Source organism: Palaemon carinicauda, chromosome 34 (assembly GCF_036898095.1).
Source record: "Palaemon carinicauda isolate YSFRI2023 chromosome 34, ASM3689809v2, whole genome shotgun sequence".
Lineage (NCBI taxonomy): Eukaryota > Metazoa > Arthropoda > Malacostraca > Decapoda > Palaemonidae > Palaemon > Palaemon carinicauda.
This window is the reverse complement of record NC_090758.1, coordinates 13,931,158-13,951,062: the sequence shown is the minus strand read 5'-3', so window position 1 is coordinate 13,951,062 and position 19,905 is coordinate 13,931,158. Positions and strand designations below refer to the sequence as shown.

The window sequence follows — 19,905 nt, the reverse complement described above, 5'->3', positions numbered from 1 at the left end:
TTATGATTTTATCTGACTACAGCAAATCTCACGCTAGCATCTTCATCCACAATGACATATTACATCATGTGTTTTAAACATGTAATAATTAACTATTTCATTTATTAAATATGTACAACAGAAGTCTAAAGACCCACAGGAGAGAAAGAGAGAGAGAGAGAGAGGGTATTGTGCAGGCCAGTTATATGTACAACAGAAGTCTAAAGACCCACAGGAGAGAGAGAGAGAGAGAGAGGAGAGAGAGAGAGAGAGAGAGAGAGAGAGAGAGGTGTTGTGCAGTCCAGTTATATGTACAACAGAAGTCTAAAGACCCACAGGAGAGAGAGAGAGGAGAGGAGAGAGAGAGAGGAGAGAGAGAGAGAGAGAGAGAGAGAGAGAGAGAGAGAGAGAGATGTGCAGGCCAGTTATATGTACAACAGAAGTCTAAAGACCTACAGGAGAGAGAGAGAGAGAGAGAGAGAGAGAGAGAGAGAGAGAGAGAGAGAGAGAGAGAGAGAGAGAGAGAGAGGTGTTGTGCTGGCCATTTATATGTACAATAAAAGTCTAAAGACCCACAGGAGAGAGAGAGAGGAGAGAGAGGAGAGAGAGAGAGAGAGAGAGAGAGGAGAGAGAGGAAAGAGAGAGAGAGAGAGATTATGCAGGCCAGTTATATGTACAACAGAAGTCTAAAGACCCACAGGAGAGAGAGAGAGAGAGCCTTACCTTATTGCATTATTTTTTGTTTGGGTTCCCCCAGGTCCCTCAGTGTGAGGCACCTCGTATATCCACCAGAGAGTTGCTAATGCATCTTCCGGTGTATTTTGCATCTTCCAGTCTTGGATGGTCTGGGATGCATCTTAGGTATTTATCGAGCTCACTCCTGATATGTTTCTTAGATGAGCTGGCAGCACATTAAATAGTCGCTGCATTATCGATGCTGGTGCGTAGTGGATTAATGTCCTGTGCGCCTTTCTTTGTTTACCTGGAATTTTTTTTGGCACTATTAATCTACCTCGGCTTGCTCTTTCTGATATTTTAAGCTCCATGATGTTTTCAGTAATTCCTTCTATTTGCTTCCATGTTTGTATTATCATGTAGCGTTTTCTTCTCCTTTCTAGACTGTATAGTTTTAGAATTTGCAGTCTTTCCCAGTAGCCAAAGTCCTTAACTTCTTCTATTCTAGCAGTATAGGACCTTTGTACACTCTCTATTTGTGCAATATCCTTTTGGTAGTTTGGGTACCATATCACATTGCAGTACTCGAGTGTACTACGTACATAAGTTTTGTAAAGCATAATCATGTGTTCAGCTTTTCTTGTTTTAAAGTGTCTGAATAACATTCCCATTTTTTGCTTTACATTTAGCCAACACTGTTGCTATTTGGTCGTTGCATAACATATTCCTATTTAACATTACACCAAGGTCTTTAATTGCTTCCTTGTTTGTGATTGTCTCATTATTAGGTCCCTTGTATGCATATACCATTCCTTCTCTGTTTCCATAATTCATTGATTCGAATTTATCGGAGTTAAATACCATCCTATTTATCTCCGCCCATTCATATATTTTGTTTAGATCTCTTTGTAGTGAGTTCCTATCTTCATCACAAGTAATTTCTCTACTTATTTTTGTGTCATCGGCGAAACTTCTCACTACAGAGTTTTCAACATCGCAGTCTATGTCTGAGATCATAATAACAAACAGCAGTGCAGCTAAAACCGTACCTTGTGGCACGCCAGATATGACCTGAGCTTCATCCGATTTCTCGTCATTTGCAACCACTATCTGTTTTCTGTTTTGCAGGAATTCTTTTACCCATTTTCCTATCTTTCCCACAATATTATGCTTTCTCATTTTTTTCTCTAATATATTGTGGTCTACCTTGTCAAAGGCTTTTGCAAAATCTAGATAGATCACATCTGTGTCTTTTTCATTTATCATATTTTTGTTTATGTTTTCATAGTGTGCTATCAGTTGGGTCTGTGTACTTTTTCCAGGCACGAAACCGTGTTGACCCATATTAAACAAATTATTTTTAATCAAATGGTTCATTATTTTCTTTTTTATTACCCTCTCATACACTTTCATAATATGTGATGTTAGACTAACAGGTCTATAATTGCTTGCCTCTAGTCTTGATCCACTTTTGAAGATAGGGGTTATATGAGCTAATTTATGTTTAACATATAGCTCGCTCATATCTGCACTTTGTCTTAGCAGTATTGCAAGCGGCTTCGCGATAGTGTTTGCAGTTTTTTTTAACAAAATCGCTGGAACTCCATCTGGTCCGGCTGCCGATCCATTTTTAATTTCGCTTATAGCCTTGACAATATCTGCTTCATTAATATCTATATCCGTTAGATATTCAACATTTTCTTCTCTCATTTCTGTTTCATTATTCTCATTCGCAATTCTTGGCGTGAACTCACTCTTATATTTTTCTGCTAATATGTTGCATATTTCCTTTTTTTCATTCGTTAGCCGTCCTTCAATTCTTAGAGGGCCTATTTCTATTCTCCCTTTATTCATCTTTTTTGCATAGGAGTAAAGTACTTTGGGGTTTCCTTTTATATTTTGAAGTGTCCTTTCTTCTAGCCCTTTTTTCATTTTCTTTCGACTGTATAATCTTTTGTTCTGCAGTTTCTATCTTACATTTTATTTCCTCATTTTCCACACATTTTTTTCTTTTGCAAGATTTTTCTTCCACTTTCTAATTTTCTGAAATAATATCCTTCTGTCTTTTGGTATGCACGTCTTTTGTTTATTGTTTTTTTTTTTCGGTACATATTTTTCAACAATTTTCTCCAGTATTTTGTACAGTATGTACGTATTTACCTGTATATTATCACTTACAAATACATTTTTCCATTCTTTATTCAGTTCTTCATTTATTTCTGACCATTTTATATTCTTACTGTAAAAATTATATTTTCCATATCCTTCCCAAAGTTTTGTGCTTTTATTAATTCTGCGATCACTTGCTTTGGAATGGACTATCAATTCTATGACATTGTGGTCTGAAATTCCCGTGTTATACACTATTATTTCTTTAACATAATTCACCTCATTCACAAATACTAGGTCTAGGACATTTTCCTTTCTTGTTGGAATGTGGTTTATTTGTTGCATATTATGTTCTAATAGCATATCTTGAAGCTTTTCAAATTGCCTCTTATCTTCTGCGCTACTATTACTATCTTTTTTATATGTATACATACAACCACTTTCTTCTATCCGTTCTTTCCAATCCACGAAAGGAAAGTTAAAATCTCCGGATAGGAGTATATTCCAGTCTTTATGGTTTCTACATATATCATCTATTTTTTCTATTATTATGTCAAACTCCTTAGTGTTTGGGGGTCTGTAAACTACAATATTCACTAGTTTTTCAAATTCAAATTCTACCGCAATCAATTCACATTCTGTGTTGCTGTATTTTTCACAGACTTTTCCTTGATTTATATCTCTTCCATTTATTGCGGTTCCCCCTTGATTCCTATTTTTTCTGTCGGATCTATAAGTTTGGAAACCCTTTATCTGGTCATCACTGCCAGTCTCTTGGGAATACCATGTTTCACTTATATTTAATATATCTATTTTTTCAATTTGGGTTAGTTCTTCTAAGAACTCTATTTTCCTTTTAGAGTTACTCGTGACTAAACCCTGTGCATTCATCACTATTATGGTTTGTGTTTCATCCCCATTATTTAATATTGGTAATAATATGGATTCTCCCATGCTTCCTTCCTGTTCTGATATGATGTTCTTTTCTTCATTTCCCGAATTCTGCCATTAAAAAATCCAATTTTTTTATTAAATTTGCTCTTTCGCCTTCATATTTATTTGTGTGTGTATACCTGCAACTATCCCCATATCTGCACCAACCCCTGGCATTATAGATGCATTCTTTGTAGTTGGGCTCTAAATGTGCAGATTTGGGTTGAAAGGCCTCATATCCTGGGGCTCTTGGTTCATAGCGCGGTATATACACGGCCTGCTTTTTTGTTTCTTTTTTTTTTTTGCTTTCATTTTTCTTTTTAGTTTGCTGAGTTTTCTTACTTTCATTCATGGTTGCAGGATGCATATATCGACATTTTTTGTTGAAACTGCATCCTTTTCCTTCTTTTAGGTTTTTGCATATTTTTGGATGGAGATCTCTGCATTCGTCTCCATATCCGTCTAAATATGCACATTTACCATATATTTCATAATTATGGCATATCTTTGGATGCTTGTAGTAGCACCTTTCGCCAAATCTGCAATTCCCTCTTTTCAGCAGAGAGAGAGAGAGAGAGAGAGAGAGAGAGGTGTTGTGCAGGCCAGTTATATGTACAACAGAAGTCTAAAGACCCACTGGAAAGAGAGAGAGAGAGAGAGAGAGAGAGAGAGAGAGAGAGAGAGAGAGAGAGAGAGAGAGAGAGAGAGGGGCTATGCAGGCCAGTTATATGTACAACAGAAGTCTAAAGACCCACAGGAAAGAGAGAGAGAGAGAGAGAGAGAGAGAGAGAGAGAGAGAGAAGAGAGAGAGAGAGAGAGAGAGAGAGTGTTGTGCAGGCCAGTTATATGTACAGCAGAAGTTTAAAGATCCACAGGAGAGAGAGAGAGAGAGAGAGAGAGAGAGAGAGAGAGAGAGAGAGAGAGAGAGAGAGAGAGAGAGAGAGAGAGAGAGAGGTGTTGTGCAGGCCAGTTATATGTACAACAGAAGTCTAAAGATCCACAGGAGAGAGAGAGAGAGAGAGAGAGAGGAGAGAGAGAGAGAGAGAGAGAGAGAGAGAGAGAGAGAGAGAAATGTGTTGTGCAGGCTAGTTGTATGTACAACAGAAATCTAAAGACCCACAGGTGAGAGAGAGAGAGAGAGAGAGAGAGAGAGAGAGAGAGAGAGAGAGAGAGAGAGAGAGAGAGGTGTTGTGCAGGCCAGTTATATGTACAACAAAAGTCTAAAGACCCACAGGAGAGAGAGAGAGAGAGAGAGAGAGAGAGAGAGAGAGAGAGAGAGAGAGAGAGAGAGAGAGAGAGATAGATAGAGAGAGAGAGAGAGAGAGAGAGAGAGAGAGAGGAGAGAGAGAGAGAGAGAGAGAGAGAGATCTATTACTTTTGGACTTTTTCCCTTTTGGGACACTGTATTTTGCAATTGGTGTTTTTCAATTAGTGTTTTATTTTTCATATTCTTTGTGTTTTTTTTTTTGCAGCTTTTTACAATATTTATTTTGTTCACCTGAGTAAAAATCATTCTTTTTTTTCCCTTTCATTTCAACCTTTGTCTATTTCGCCTACGTGTCTTCCAAGACTGAAATAAGTTGCATTGAAATATGTTCAAATAAAAGGTTAAGGATTTGAAACTCAAAACTTTTATAATATGAAACACTTTAATAAAAACAAAAGTTATAAAAGTAAAAAAAAAAAAGTGTTTCCAGAGCCGTAACAACTATATTTTTTGTTTATTTTTACATAGATTAATTACAGAACATTTGTGAAAACTCTTTGGCTCAAAAACCCATCAGAATGATATATATTTACTCACAGCAAACCAACCTAGTGTGGGTGTCCCTGACTATTTACTTATGGAAGCGGAGAGTCAGCCACCCACTTTTAAAATGCACCCGTTTCTAGTCCACTGCAGGACAAAGGTCTCAGACGTGTCCTAATTCATGTCTGGGGTTTGGCCACTTCTCATAACCACTCTGGCTAGTGAGGATTGGTGATGGTGGGAGATTTTCACCTGATGGCCCACAGCAAACCAACCTAGTATGGGCATCCTCGACTAGTGCAGCTTTGTCGTTCATTGCAATACGCAAACCCCTCCAACGCGTTAAGGTATTTATGCTCGGAAAGGGAGATATTATTCATTAGCAAGAAAATCATCCAATATCTAAGGTGACATTAAGACAGATGAATTAAGGGAACCAGAATCTCCTGGGGTCAAGGAAAAGGCCATAGGTCAGGCCACCTCCCCTCTTGAAGACTGTTTTTAGAAATTCGAAAGTCATACCATTCTGGCACCACACCTTTCAATAGGGAACAAGACATCAAGTTGAAGTAAAATTAATAGTTTCTGACAGTGTTGACTTCCAGTTTTCAGCTCGTATTTCGGGATAAAATTACTGACAGATCGTTGCTCTAATTGCATAATTAATGTTTAAAACACTTCCAGAAGACTAAATTTACAGACAGATCATTTCTCTAAATGCATAATTAATGTTTAAAATACTTCCAGAAGACTAAATTTACATGCAGATCATTGCTCTAAATGCATCTTGCAATGTTGCTAAATTGCAGTAAAATGGGGATTTACTCCAATTCCAGTCGTAAATTGGTGATTAGAATTGCAAAACACTATTTGTCCCATATAAAGTAAAAAAAAAAATAATATTTATTCAAAATGCATTTAAGCCTTGCCAAATCGCTGTATTGCACTCAAATTGCAATATATGGCCATTTCCTACGTTCTTTGTTCCTTAGCAATGGATTCCGCATTTCAAGAGAGTTGAACCTAATCCTTCTCGCTCATGAGGCAAGTATCCTAACTGCCTTGTCAAGGAGTTTACACGTTAGCGAAGCATGCGAGTTTGTGTGACTGTCTAATTACACGAGCGGGCGGTGTAAATCAACCCTGTGGGACTCCCTCCATAACTAAAATGACATCATCACCATCAGCTGCACTTTCAAACACAACGCCACATGGTATATCGTCCGCAATTGCATGGGCCATTTCTTCGTAATTTTTCATGCGGTATTCGGCATGGGCATCTACTAGGAGTTCCATTTTCATCAACTTGACAGGACTCAGGTGCAGAGCTTTCTTCAACGACTCTTGTGTGTCGTGAATACTTTCTGTCGTCATATCCACATCACAGAAGCCGAAAGAAAATGGTTTTTACCACCTGTATGATTTCAGCAACTGAATCAGAGGTGTCAGCATTTCTACAAAACCATTGTACAACCACACACTAAGTTTAATGTCTTTGGGCATAGGTGATGCTGTGCAACAATGCGCTAAGTTTCTGAGGTCTTCGGTGTTTTCTATCAGTACTTTTAGTTCAATATTTGCATCTTTGTCATGAGAGTATTTCAACAAACTAATTAGGTCACCCATATGTCTTTCCTGAAAGTGTCCATGTATAAATACTTTTAACACTTCTGGCTTTACCATCTGATTGAAAAGTTGCTGTGTATCTTAACAAAGATCAAAATTACACAAAAGATCAACACAAGTTACTGGAGAATGAAACTCCAAAGTATGTGTCCCAAATCCATTGTTGAAGTATACCGATTAAACCATATTTCACATTTGTGAGGGTAGAACTTGTTTGGAACTTGGTTTTTGCCTGTATATATTCTAATGCTTCACGGTCTTCTGTGAGGTTCCGCCCTGTCAATCCAATCTTAATACTTTTTTTATTTAAAACTTCCCTAAAAACCTGACAGACAATTGGATGTTCACGACACTCTCTGATAAATATAGCCCACTGGACCCATGCTCCAGAAGATGTTTCTTTTAGATATTCTGTAACAAGTTTCCTCAGATACTCAAGATTGACATTCTCTTTTGAAGTTTCCATAGCAGCCAAGAACTGTAATGTATTCTGCTTATCAACTTTGACAGTATCAATAAACGAGCTATATGGAGATTCCTCTTCTTCTGCCGAGCTACCAGGGAACCTTTCAGCATTTTGCCGTTTACGTAAACGATAGAAATGTAACACAGCGATAGAAATAGCTACTGCAAGTGCTCCTGAATATAACGCAGCTCTAGGAGAAGCTTCTGCATTTTTTCCTGAATGTAACGCAGCGCCAGAAGAACCTTTTGCAAGTCTTCCTGAATGAAACGCAGCTGCCATTGATAGTAGTGACGCAGATCCCATTGATTGTTGTAACGCAGCGTTAGGAGAATCTGCTGCAAGTCCTGAAAGTAACGCAGCGCCAAAACGTGCAAGACCTACTAGAATATAACTTTCTAATTGCATTAGATTTTCATTTTGAGGATATTCGGAACCTGTTTCCGTAAATATAACTTGCATTGGATTTGTTAGTATACTTTCATTTTGACTTATGTAGAAAGCAGTGAGGTATTCCTGGAAACTTTTATGGAAAAATTGCCATGCATACTCTGTCTTGAACATTTTTTGTAAAGTGATGCATTCCATAAAACAGGACAGAGCATCCATTGGATATATGCTCTGATTTTCTGCTTCTTCTATGAGTTCATCAGTGCATTTTTTATCCAATATCTGTGTATTGCATCTAAGAGTATCCCAAGCCACTTTACTTAGGGTTTTGAGCCACTTTTCACATGTGCGTTCAATCAGGCTAATATGGCGAGATTCTCCAGACTTTCGCTGAGTCCTCATAGCGAGTTGTTTAATCTTCATTTCAACCGTTTGCTGATGAATACGCGTTACTGTTGTAGTTTCTGACAAAGCATCGTCATCGTTGAGCCATAGGGACACCAGCATCATCAAAGTTAATGGCAAACACAGTAAGGTACTCAAATGATGCTCTAGCGCCTCTATTCTGTGATACAATATATTGATAGTGCTTTCGAGGTCATCCACATTTTCCTTGATTATTGACAATATTTTACTTAGGTATTCCTTGCGCTGATTATTGCTAAAACCTTTTGCAAAGAAAATACAAGCTTCTTTTCTATTTGTTGACATCAAGCTCTTAGCCTCCTCAGTAAATTCAGGTCTACAAGTTATGATACATCTGTTATTAGAAAATTTCGTATTCAGTTCTTTTAATATAGCCCTTGCATTTGATCCTGCTTCATCAAAACCATCAACAACGAACAGCACGCAACACTTCTGAAGGGCTGGGATCACATCTTCCTGTCGAAGAGTGCTGCATGTTTCAGGCAGCAGCTCTTCTGTCAAGTATTCCCGCAGGGATTTAGAATTAACTTTGTGACACTCAATGAATATTACGATCTCAATATCCAGCAAATTTATATCATCTCCTTTTTCAGAGGCCCATTTATGAAGAATGTATTTACAGATGTAGCTTTTTCCAATTCCTGCAATCCCTTCAATGATTAATACCTTTGGAGGTGTGACGTCGTTGATGCGATACAAGAAAATATCCTCCACTGACAGGACAGTGTTATCGACATCTTTGATTGTTACATTTGTGAATATTTTGGCCTCATGAAAGCCACTGTTGCCTTCAGCCACTGGAACCTGAAACCACTGCTCTAAAGAAGATGACCATAGATCAAGGTAATGCGGAAATAACTCGGACTGCGAGTTTGCCACCAATCTCTTCACAATATTCTGCCTCAGGTCTTCCAGTTCCTGTTGATAAGACTGCAGAGAGTATTTTGACGTTAAATTAAGAATCTCGTCTATTTTCATTTTAGTGACCTTCACTTCCTGTGAAAAGTCAATCTTTTTCCTTGAGCTGACATTACACAATATGTTTTCCAGGAGCTGCTTCAACTTCTTCACGCGTTCTTGAAGTTCGACATCACTCAGAGTAACAGCCTCGTGTGCTAAGAAGTTTCTCTCGCATTTGATGAGGTACAACATGTGCTCAATCTCATCAACTTCATTTGGATTTGGAGTGGCCCACTTTTTATCTGAACTTGGAGCGAGACCACATATCTGCTGCAGCAATTTATACAGAAATGTAATGTCGAAGGATTCCCACCTGGTTCCCGCTTCTAAGGCATCCCTTTCATGCAGAGAAAAGATTCTTCTGTAGTCTTTATTCGTAATACCTAGAACATTACTGCAGTAGTCTTTGACACTTTGCTGTCCCCCACTATATAATGCACTGCATACCTGTGGGAAATAAGAGAGAAACTACCGTTACAAGCTTCCTTTCGAGCTGTGGTCAATGTGAAACAGGGATTGTCAAAAGCTACGTTTTGCGTTGACCATAGTGATTGAGCATCAATCCATTTCAAAAAGTGAATTTATGGCCATTTTTCATTAAACAATTGAAATTATTAACTTCCATTATGGGTTTGATTTTATTTTGGTGGATGACATTATTTGAAAAATTATGCTGTTACATTTGCTTTTCTCTAATAGCAACAGTGATTAAAATAGTTTTTCAACAAATATTTGTACCTGAATAAATTTCATAATGTATACTCATGTACTGATCTTTAAATTTGATGTTTTTAGCTAATAATTACATCATAGATACCAAAATGAAAAATTTGAAATTAATTTGTCTTTTTCGTAACTATACTAACATGAGGTCTTTACTATGTATATATTGTTCCGGCATAGCTGGAAACTAGTCATAAACTGTTTATGCCAGGAAAACGACCTGCCGCCAATTAGCAGAGGTCAAGGTAGACCAACCCCCACACTCACTCTGTGTGTCATGTCACTTTTAATTGCAGGCAGGACTTTCAAGGGGGACAGGTGATTGTGGGCCAGGTTTGTATAGTTGGGAGGACTACAAATTACTTCCAAATTTGTCATTTGTTCCTACACAAATACAAACCATTTGCTCTTTAGTATAGAGACTCACCCTTAGGTGGGTGGAAGTCCAAAAACCCAAGTGGCTGGGAACTTGACCTGGGGTACGACTCTGAGATCGTGAGAGGGGTACCCTGACACCTCGTGAACTCTTGGTTTGATAGGCACGAGAGTAGACGACTTGGGCAATCGTGGTGATTGCGTTGAAACTAAGCACCATGACCATACCAGGTAAGGATAATGGAGTAGGTGACACTCCTTTTACTTAACCTAGACATTGTCTGATTCACCTTCGCAGGTAGATAGGGTATGTAACATATAGATTTCAGGCTACACAAGGGAAATGATTATTACCGGCAGTCGGAGGTAGGCCAGATTGCAGAGTCCTCCAAATGCTGTGCCACATTAGAGGGGAAGATGAAGGAAGAAAAGGCCAGTCCTTCTGTCCATTCATGACAGACTAACACAGGGTAACATCTGCCCTTGACCGAATGCTACTTGTCGTGTAAGGGAACTGAGGTAGCTTACACCATATGTTGCGCTACCACTAACTGGACCTATGAAGAATGTACCCAGCTTCCTGTGGGTTATATGTGGCAGGTAAGGGCCGTGAAGGTGTGCTGACGCTTCCAGAAGCCCGCTTGTAGGACCTGCGTCAGAGTTGTTTCTTTTGAATGTGAAGGGACTTAACTAAAACCCCTATTATCGTGAGCTCTAGGTCTATGATGTCTTTGAGATGAGCCAGCATTCAATGCCCGTTCAGTGACCTGGCAAATCTAAACCGAGATCATATTATTGGCGACTCTCTTGACCCTGCCGTGTTTACCAACAGTTTTTTGACATGCGGGTGAGCTCCAGCTGCTTCGTTAAGATAGTCCCTCAGCGCTATCGCAATGCACAGTAACAGTTGATCAGAATCATCGGTTACATGACTTAAACTCGAAATCCAAAAGGGCCCGAATTTAGAGTCCACTACAGTTGAATTCCGAGTCTTAGCAAGAAACTCAGAGACAAGGTTGAGCGTTACTAGCTCCCATCCCTTAAATTGGCGATGTCGTATGAGAGACCATTTAACTCTCTTAATCTCTTAGCAGAGGCCAGATTGAGAAGGAAAACCATCTTAAGAGTCAATTCACGATCTGAGTAGGGATTGTAGTACACGAGGTGGTCTAACATCCAACAAGGGGCCAGTAAGCTCAAAACTCTGAATGAGGAGAGACAATTCCATCATGGAGGGAATGTTAACTCCATTTAGTCTAAAGACAAGGCTCAAGGCTAATCGGTAGCCTTTCATCGCCGAGACTGGGCAGAGTTTTTCCTCCTTGAGGTACTATAAGAACTCCTCTATAATGGGAATAGTGACATCGAGAGGAGCAACTCATTCTGTGCAATAACCACAGAAGAGAGCCCACCTTGCCTGATAGATTGCGATAGATGACCTACAGAGGTACCCAGACATTCTCTTTGGCACTGCTTGCGAAAAGCCTCTCTGCAAGAGATTCTGGGTAACCTCTAGTCATGAAGGTATATGGAAGCGACTGTCTTGTGGTATATCTCTGCTTGAGGTTGTTTGAAGAAGTCAGGAAGGAGAGGAAGCTCTCTCACTACCTTGGTGAGCAGACAAAGAAGGTCTGAGTACCATTCTGTTAGCTGCCACAGCAGAGTTATTAGGGTCATCAACAGGTCCTGCGATGCCCTCACCTTATTGATAAGTCTCCTCATCAGACAGAAGAGGGAAACATGTACTCATCCAGGTAGTCCCAAGGATGTTGAAAGGCATCGTGTAGAGCTGCCTGGTGATCCGGTACAAGCAAGAAGTACATGTAAGCTTCCCATTCGGGGACATCACAAACAGATCTATCATTGGTGAACCTTAAAAAGTCAAGACGTTTTTGGCTATCTGAGGAAGCAAAGACCACTCGGAGCCAACTGTCCGAGTGTCCCTGCTCATATTGATCGGGTTGACAGGGTAATCAAATTGTTTTATGTCCATCTTAGTTTTTTCACAGTTGGATGTCATTGGTGGTGTGAAAAAGTACCTTCTTGTTTGTTTAGATACACTGCTATTGTTGTGTTGTCCTTCTTCAACACTACAGATAGTCCTGAAAGCACCTGTTGGAAATGCTTAAGAGCCAGAAATGCTGCTCTCATTTCCAGGTTTATATGGCACTGCTGATCAGATTCGAACCACAGTCCGGATGCCATGTGTTGCTAGAGGTGAGCCCTTCGTTTAATGCATCCGAGAAGAGCATCAGATCTGGGAAAGGAGAGAGAAGATCTACTCCCCTGAAGAGACAAACCCAGGTCTCTTATTTGGTCTGATGTTATTGGATCTCGGAAGTCTCTAGGATCCCTTTGCTGAGACCAGTAGGTTTTCAGATGCCACTTGAAAGAACGAAAGCATAGAAGGCCATTGGGGATCAAACCTTCTAAGTAGGTCAGGTGCCCTAACAAGAGTAGCCACAGGTGTGCTGGTAGAGAGTCTGTCTTCAGGAAGAGACATGCTACTTTCTTTAGTCTTTCTATTATATCTTGGGACCAAAAAAAAACCTTGCTTAATAGCTCTAGCCTTAGGATTAGCAGCCATTGGCAGCATGCCGTCATCTTGCGATTCACCCAGACCTAAACTCACACCCATAGGAGCTCGGGCTGGGTCAGGTTCGTCAACTGGGTCCCTTGCAGGGGCCTTAGACCTAGATTGGAGGTTCTGCTCAGCCTTTAACACCGAGGCTGGAACCAAACCAGGAATGCCGTTCTGCTGACCTGAAACCTCAAAACCTTTCGAGGCCCAATTCTTAGGTAGGAACTTCATGTCTTCATGTCCTTGTGCTCTTGGAGCTTGGCCAAAAAGGAAGCAAAGCAAAATTAAGTATCCTTCTGTGGGCCTTTAGATAATCCTCCGGACTGACAAGGTTTCCAGAAGTAAACCAGATGGTACGGGTGTCACGAATTCTACCGGTGACAGATGGTAATTGTCCGTGAATGAGATCTCCCCTGGAAATCTCAAACCCTTGCTTGTCCTTGGATGATGGGTATACCCTGGAGGAGGAGTCTCTTGTTTGAGTCCTCTCCTCCTTTTGGTTGGTTTTACCGGGATGATGCTCAGTTTCTCCAACTTCTCCCAAATGAGATCAAGACCAGTATGGGAGGCCTTAGAGTCTAAATATTTCTGGAACCTGGACGACTGCTTGGGAGGAGCAGGAGCACATGGCACAGCAGGAGGAAGAGCATACTTCAAGGCATTACTACGTCCCGGTGGAGTCCGAAGATGGACCAAAATTCCTAGGGGATCCTGACACCACGAGGAAAATAGAGACTGGCTTAAAATAGACCTCTGAAACCTCCTGAAACCATGATGCATTCTTTGCGAACGAACAGAAGGCCACAGGAACCCCAACAGGTGAGTGTTCATCAACATGCTAATGACAAGCAGTTGCCTCTCGTAGCAAGCACACCAAGTGCGTGTGCGCATTACCAGGCAAGTGCGTACAGCCAGAGTACTAAGCAGACCTTCATCAGCGGGAGGAGCTCATCCGTCCACCTCGCCAGTGCTTGGTGGCCAAGGGAGTTGCGAAGCGTAAGACTCTCTTGCCCAACCGGGCTATGTTCATCCACGAGCAGTAGCAGTGTTAACCGCGGAACGAACACTAGTAAAGGAACCTGCAGGAGGTATGTTGAGCAAGCTCAGGGTGCTGAGTGCATGCAGCATGCTGAGCAAGCTTATTCAACCAGCATGCTCACCTTTGGGAATCGCAAGGCTGGTTGGGACTCTGGGGAGACCCTGCCAGCAACTCCTTGAGTGGGCGACAAGTTGTAGAGGACACTTTGCCAAAGGGAACGCCACTCCAGAGAATCGGTGAGGAAGGCTGTACCAATCCATAAGGAGGCGGATGTGCGCTCCCACCGCCCCCCAATCTTCAGTAAGAACCATTTTGTAGAGGAGGACCCAGAAAGCCCCAAGGAAGGCCAGAGTTGGCGTATAGCATCCTTGACAATGCTACTTCTGCACCTGAGGATTGTCAGAGGCTCAACGGTCATCACTCTTACCCTTTCGTCCTCCAAAGGAGACGGAACGAGCAGAGTCAGCGGGAGGTGACGAGGCGCAGGAGAAAGAAGTAAGTATTTCGACCTTGAAGATGACCTTGAGGGAGAACAATTCCTTTTAGACATCTCCCGTTGCCTACCATACGGACCCCACTAGGAGGATGGCCACTCCTGAAACTCGCCACAAGGAAACTCCTCAGTGCAGGAGTTTTGTCTACAAGCGGGGCAAAGGGAATGAGGATCTGTCTCCCAAGCTGACATGAAAGTTCCTCAAGAGCGACCGTTACTGACAGGGCAAAGCTATATATCAGCATGCCTCTAAAAGACCAAAACACACCTGTGAATAGTAAAAGGAAACAAAATGAGTTTATAGCCAGTTCTTTTAACTAGCTTTTTATGAGAGAGAGAGAGAGAGAGAGAGAGAGAGAGAGAGAGAGAGAGAGAGAGAGAGAGAGAGAGAGAGAGCAGGTCTGCACTCCACCGAACCAAAAACAAACATGACATAACACACTGGGTGAGTGTGAGAGGTGGGTGTCTGGTCTCTTCCCTGCTACCCTTCACTAACCAGTGGTAGGTTGTCTACCTCATATAAAATTTTTAATGCTAGTTTTCAGCTGTGCTAGAACAATATATCCATATTAAAGAGCAAAATGTTTGTGTGTGTAGGAACAAACATGCTCTTGCTAACAAGATATACCATTTTACTGAAATTTAAACAAAGCTCTGGATATCTGTCCATGGAATTATAATACAATACTATCTTTACTAGCACTTTCATATAACAGAGAATTATGATTTAGAGTCTGAAATATACAAAGACTTACTTTGGCCAGTATAGTAGCGGTGGGCCCCGTAGGGCGAAGCATGATGAAATACTTGAGCACATTTTCATCTTCACTCGACATTTCGTCCTGAGGCGCCGCACTACAGAATATTGAGGGTGTTGTGAGTGTGATCGCATCTTCAACATCATTTTGTACTCTCTGGATAGACTCAGACATCCCAAAGATGTATACTGGTGAACGGCTGTAGGAAATTGAGGCCTGTTGAAATATTTAGTATTGTGATGCGAATCATAATTCGAATGGGTATTTTTCAAAGTTTATATTGTACAAAGTTTTCCCTTTCTGTGCTTTGAAAATTTGATGCATTTCTTAATAGTTATTAGGTATTTCAGTTACCTGCTGCCTTCCCAAATAAGGTCCTGTTGTAATGAATAATATATCTTTAGCAGGATATCATAGTGCTTCTATGGGATTCCCCATTATTAAAAATGGCATCCCACGTTCCATGTCGGTCCTTTCATTGTTGTATCTGTAAAAGAAAATAGTTATAATAAAAGAGTTATCATCCAATTTCAAAGGAATGATCACAAAATTTAGCTTCCCAAACACATCGGCCAAAAATTTGTCAACAGATGTAATGCGGCAGCAATTTAGTTAATGACTAACAGTCCTACTAATGAAACCATATCTGACAATTAATGATTGCCAGAATATACCTTCAGGATCTAATCGCTTACGTTAAGATGATAGTGTGATGCATATTATTGTAGATGTTTAGTACATATGATGGGCTGAATTGTGTAAAGATTTTTATAACTGCATTGTATGACATAGTAAAGAAGATTAGTTCAGATTAAATAAGGCAAGAGCTATGAAAGGCAGCTCTTCTTGGAAAAGGACACTCCAAAATCAAACCATTTTTCACCAGTCTTAGCTAGTGCCGTAACCTCTGTACCACGGTAGCAGGGGGCTATAGCACCCGCGGTAGGTATGTAGGTAAGGATCTAGGTGGGGAACCTTAGGCTGGGTTGTGTTCTTGTGTCAAGAGTCCCTTGGGAAATGTGGTTTTTCAGTCTGTCCCAATGAATTACAACAGCTCTGAAACGTCCAAGCAAAAAATGCAATAATGTGAATTTCCAAAATTCCAATCGGAATATAGGGAAAATCCTTGATTGTGGTTAGGGAGTTCATATGATTAATATTGATTTTAAAGCATACTTTGATAATTTTAATGTGGCAAAAAGCCTTTATTTTTAAACATAACAAATGGGAGTAGGTGAATATTTTCTAAGAATTATTATTGAATTTCCAAGGACAGTAATGGATAGCAAAGAGTAGTTGTTGGTGGGCATAATAGTGACACTAGGAAGGTAATATTTCAGCACATTACTTTTCATTATGTGGTTTGACCTAGAAAACAAGCTTGTTACGTATGCAGATGATGCTACTCTCTTTGCATCATTTCCATATGCAGGTGATGCTACTCTTTTTGCATCATTTCCATCTCCTGAGTGTAGATAGGGGGGTGCTGAATCCCTTAACAGAGCTTTAGCTAAAATTAGTGCATGGTGCAAATTATGGAGCATAAAGTTGAACCCTAACAAAGCTCAAAGTATGATTGTAAGTAGGTCAAGGACAGTGGATCCTCAATATCCAAATCTCAGCATTGATAATGTTCCTTAAACTCTGTATGACTCTTTTAAAACTATGGGCGTGATTTTGTGATAGCAAATTCACTGTTGAGAAACACCTTTGGTCTGTTTCTTCTTCAGTTGCTAAGAAAATTGGATTATTGAGGAAGTCCTTCAAGATTTTCGATGATCAATCTATTCTGATGAATTGATTTAATCATTTAATTCTATATAGTTTAGAGTATTGTTTCTCCTGTCTGGTGTTCAGCTGCTGATTCTCATCTTAATTTGCTGGACAGGAACTTACGGTTAATGAATTTCTTATTCCTGATCTAGATATTATTCTCTGGTACCATCACTCATAAGATTATTCATAATCCTGGCCATCCTTTGCATTCGGATCTTCCCGAACTGTACCATCCTGTACGTAGTACCAGGTATGCTGTTAATTCTAACAGTCATGCCTTCTCCGCCATAAAGCTTTATACTACACAGAACTCTGAAAGCTTTAGTCCAGCTGTGACCAGATTGCGGAATGATCTCCCTAATCAGACAGTTAAATCGGTGCAACAAAGTTCAAACTTGCAGCAAATGTTTTTATGTTGAACAGGCTGACGAAAGTCTCTCTTCATAGATTATATGGGAGAAATCTCTTTCAACATTGTTACCAAACTTAAGACATTTAATGTTCACTGTTCATTAATGCTCCTGTAGTTTATTAATTTCCTCATTTCCTTTCTTCACTGGGCAATTTTTCTTTATTGGATCCCTTGGGCTTATAGCATCGTGCTTTTCCAACTAGGGCTGTAGCGTAGTTAATAGTAATAATAATGATAATAATAATAATAATAATAATAATAGAAGACATGTCCTTCCACTCCCATCTGTTTATGGTCTTTCTATGTCAGTCTTTACCAGCAAACTTTCTTAGTTCGTCTATTGTTTTCTCTCCCTTACCATGTTTCATTTCTTTTGCAATCTTTAGGGACCCATTCTGCATTTCTTAATGTCCATCTATTGTCTGTCATTCTCATTATATGTCCTACCAATGTCCATTTCTTTTCTTACAATTGTTAGAGTATCCACTATTTTAGTTGTTCTCGTATCCATGTTGCTCTTTTTCTGTTTCTCGGCGTTATTCTCATCATTATTCTTTCCATAGCTCTTTGAGTTGTAACTAGCTTATGTTCTAAGGCTTTGGTAAGGCTCCAAGTTTCTTATGCATTAGTTAATACCAGTAGGACCATCTCATTAAATATTTTTTCTTTTAGAGAAAGTGGCATTTTACATTTCATAATCTCATTTTGTTTACCTAAAATGCTCCATCCCATGCTTATCCTTCACTTTATTTTGGTCTTATGTCCTGGGGAAACACTGGCCTATCAGTATTTTGATGATAGATAATATAAGCATTTAGAACTAAATCTAGAATTAATATTTATTGTTCCTGTGAGTGATGTCTTCTGTGTTAGTAGGGATTTTTCGAGAGGAAGAAGCAACAGGTTCAATGTCAAGATCATCGTCATAAACATCGCTATTAGAAATATAATCATCATTATCATGCTCACTATGGCTGTCCAAATCATCAGCAATTATTTCTGAATCGTAAAGATAATCAATATCTTTTATCCCGCCAACAGGTAACAAAATCTCGATCGATAAGCCAAACGGCACCTACCCCCATGCCAACAGCGCATGCTTAGTACACTCCTATAACCTCAAAGTATAAGATTTCTGGCAACTTTGCTTTGTAAACGATCACTGATTGGATAAAGTAGCCTGTGACGTCAGTAGAAGACGGAGCTAAAGTCATACGTATGAGGGAGAAAGGATGCAAAAACTGCATCCACAATATAGATGCTCACAAGTTGATGGCAATTAATGCATCTGTAAGGACAGTGAGACAAGCTATCACCAACAACAACTGACGGTTTATTCAAACAGGTGCGAGAATATAATACAAGGTGCGGATGGAAATGTAGCATGCGCGCTGGCGCCAATCTGGCTTGAACCAACCGCCACAATGTGTGTTTTATCACACGTACAAATACTTGAAATACAAGTCAATAGAAATATGTAGCGAAATGATAAATACATAGAATTGTAGCTCTGAGGGAGCGGAATAAATATATACAGTTAGCCACAGTGTGGCGAGAAGAGAATTTAAATGAAATGGAGAATTCGATGAGAATGCTGGACGACGGAGGGAGCGATGTCCTTACACATCGATTATATGGACGGGTCGTCCTTCGTGGGTTAAGATTCTTTTATTCCATGTTTTTGAAGTGCTTCCTGTATATATATATATATATATATATATATATATATATATATATATATATATATATATAATATATATATATATATATATATATACACACACACATATATCATGCACACACACGCACACACACATATTCATGTCTCTGTAGATGCAATGAAACTTACTTGAAGTAGGGGTTAAAAGTTATGTAACATTAGGCAACACACCTCTGGCTCTTCTTGTAGATGACCACAGAACACCGTTCGAACGGAAGACAAATTACAAACAGTCTTTATAAACGTTTTTTCACTTGTAAAGAGAAACTTTTTGGCTAATTAATGTTGTTATTGTTAGCGAAATATAAGTTGTCAACGGCCACAGTTTCATCAGCTGACTGTGACTGACTGTGGGGACTGGGGAGGACAGACAGTATCTGGCGGTTGGCCTTGAAGCATACGATGCCATATTATCTACTTTATTTAATATCTAAGAAATATCTCCTTTTTCAAACCTTCTATTGTTTCTTTTATTTAAATAAGCTTTCATATACAGCAATTGTTAATCAGGTTGGAAAATAGATATGTATTCTAATGTTTATGAATGAAGGAATATCAGGATACTTGGCACCTCATTGGAACATCGTGCATCCCAAGTTGCTTGTTTTATCTTATTTTTTTCTTAATTATCTATCATTTATCGCAAAGAAACTCAGAAGATGATAAGGAAATACTTCAGATGTAAGATAAGGACACTGACAATCTATAATATAAAGA

The 19,905-nt window shown here is 39.7% G+C and overlaps 1 protein-coding gene across 4 annotated transcripts; it reads right to left on the bottom strand.

The window, feature by feature from the left end:
* Positions 1–5,102: 5,102 nt before the first annotated feature.
* Positions 5,103–19,533, bottom strand: LOC137627083 (uncharacterized). 4 transcript variants are annotated; one of them, XM_068358081.1, is made up of 5 exons: positions 19,318–19,533; positions 15,635–15,767; positions 15,278–15,496; positions 7,973–9,758; positions 5,103–7,882 (listed from the first exon to the last, which is right to left on the bottom strand). In XM_068358081.1, exons 3-5 carry the CDS (start codon positions 15,452–15,454, stop codon positions 7,182–7,184), a joined length of 2,664 nt encoding a protein of 887 aa, XP_068214182.1. In that variant the 5' UTR covers positions 15,455–15,496; positions 15,635–15,767; positions 19,318–19,533; the 3' UTR covers positions 5,103–7,181. The 4 variants fall into 4 exon arrangements, with proteins under 4 accessions (XP_068214182.1, XP_068214179.1, XP_068214180.1 ...); XM_068358078.1 differs by having other exon boundaries at positions 5,103–9,758; XM_068358079.1 differs by having other exon boundaries at positions 5,103–9,758; positions 15,278–15,479.
* Between the last annotated feature and the right edge of the window lie 372 nt (positions 19,534–19,905).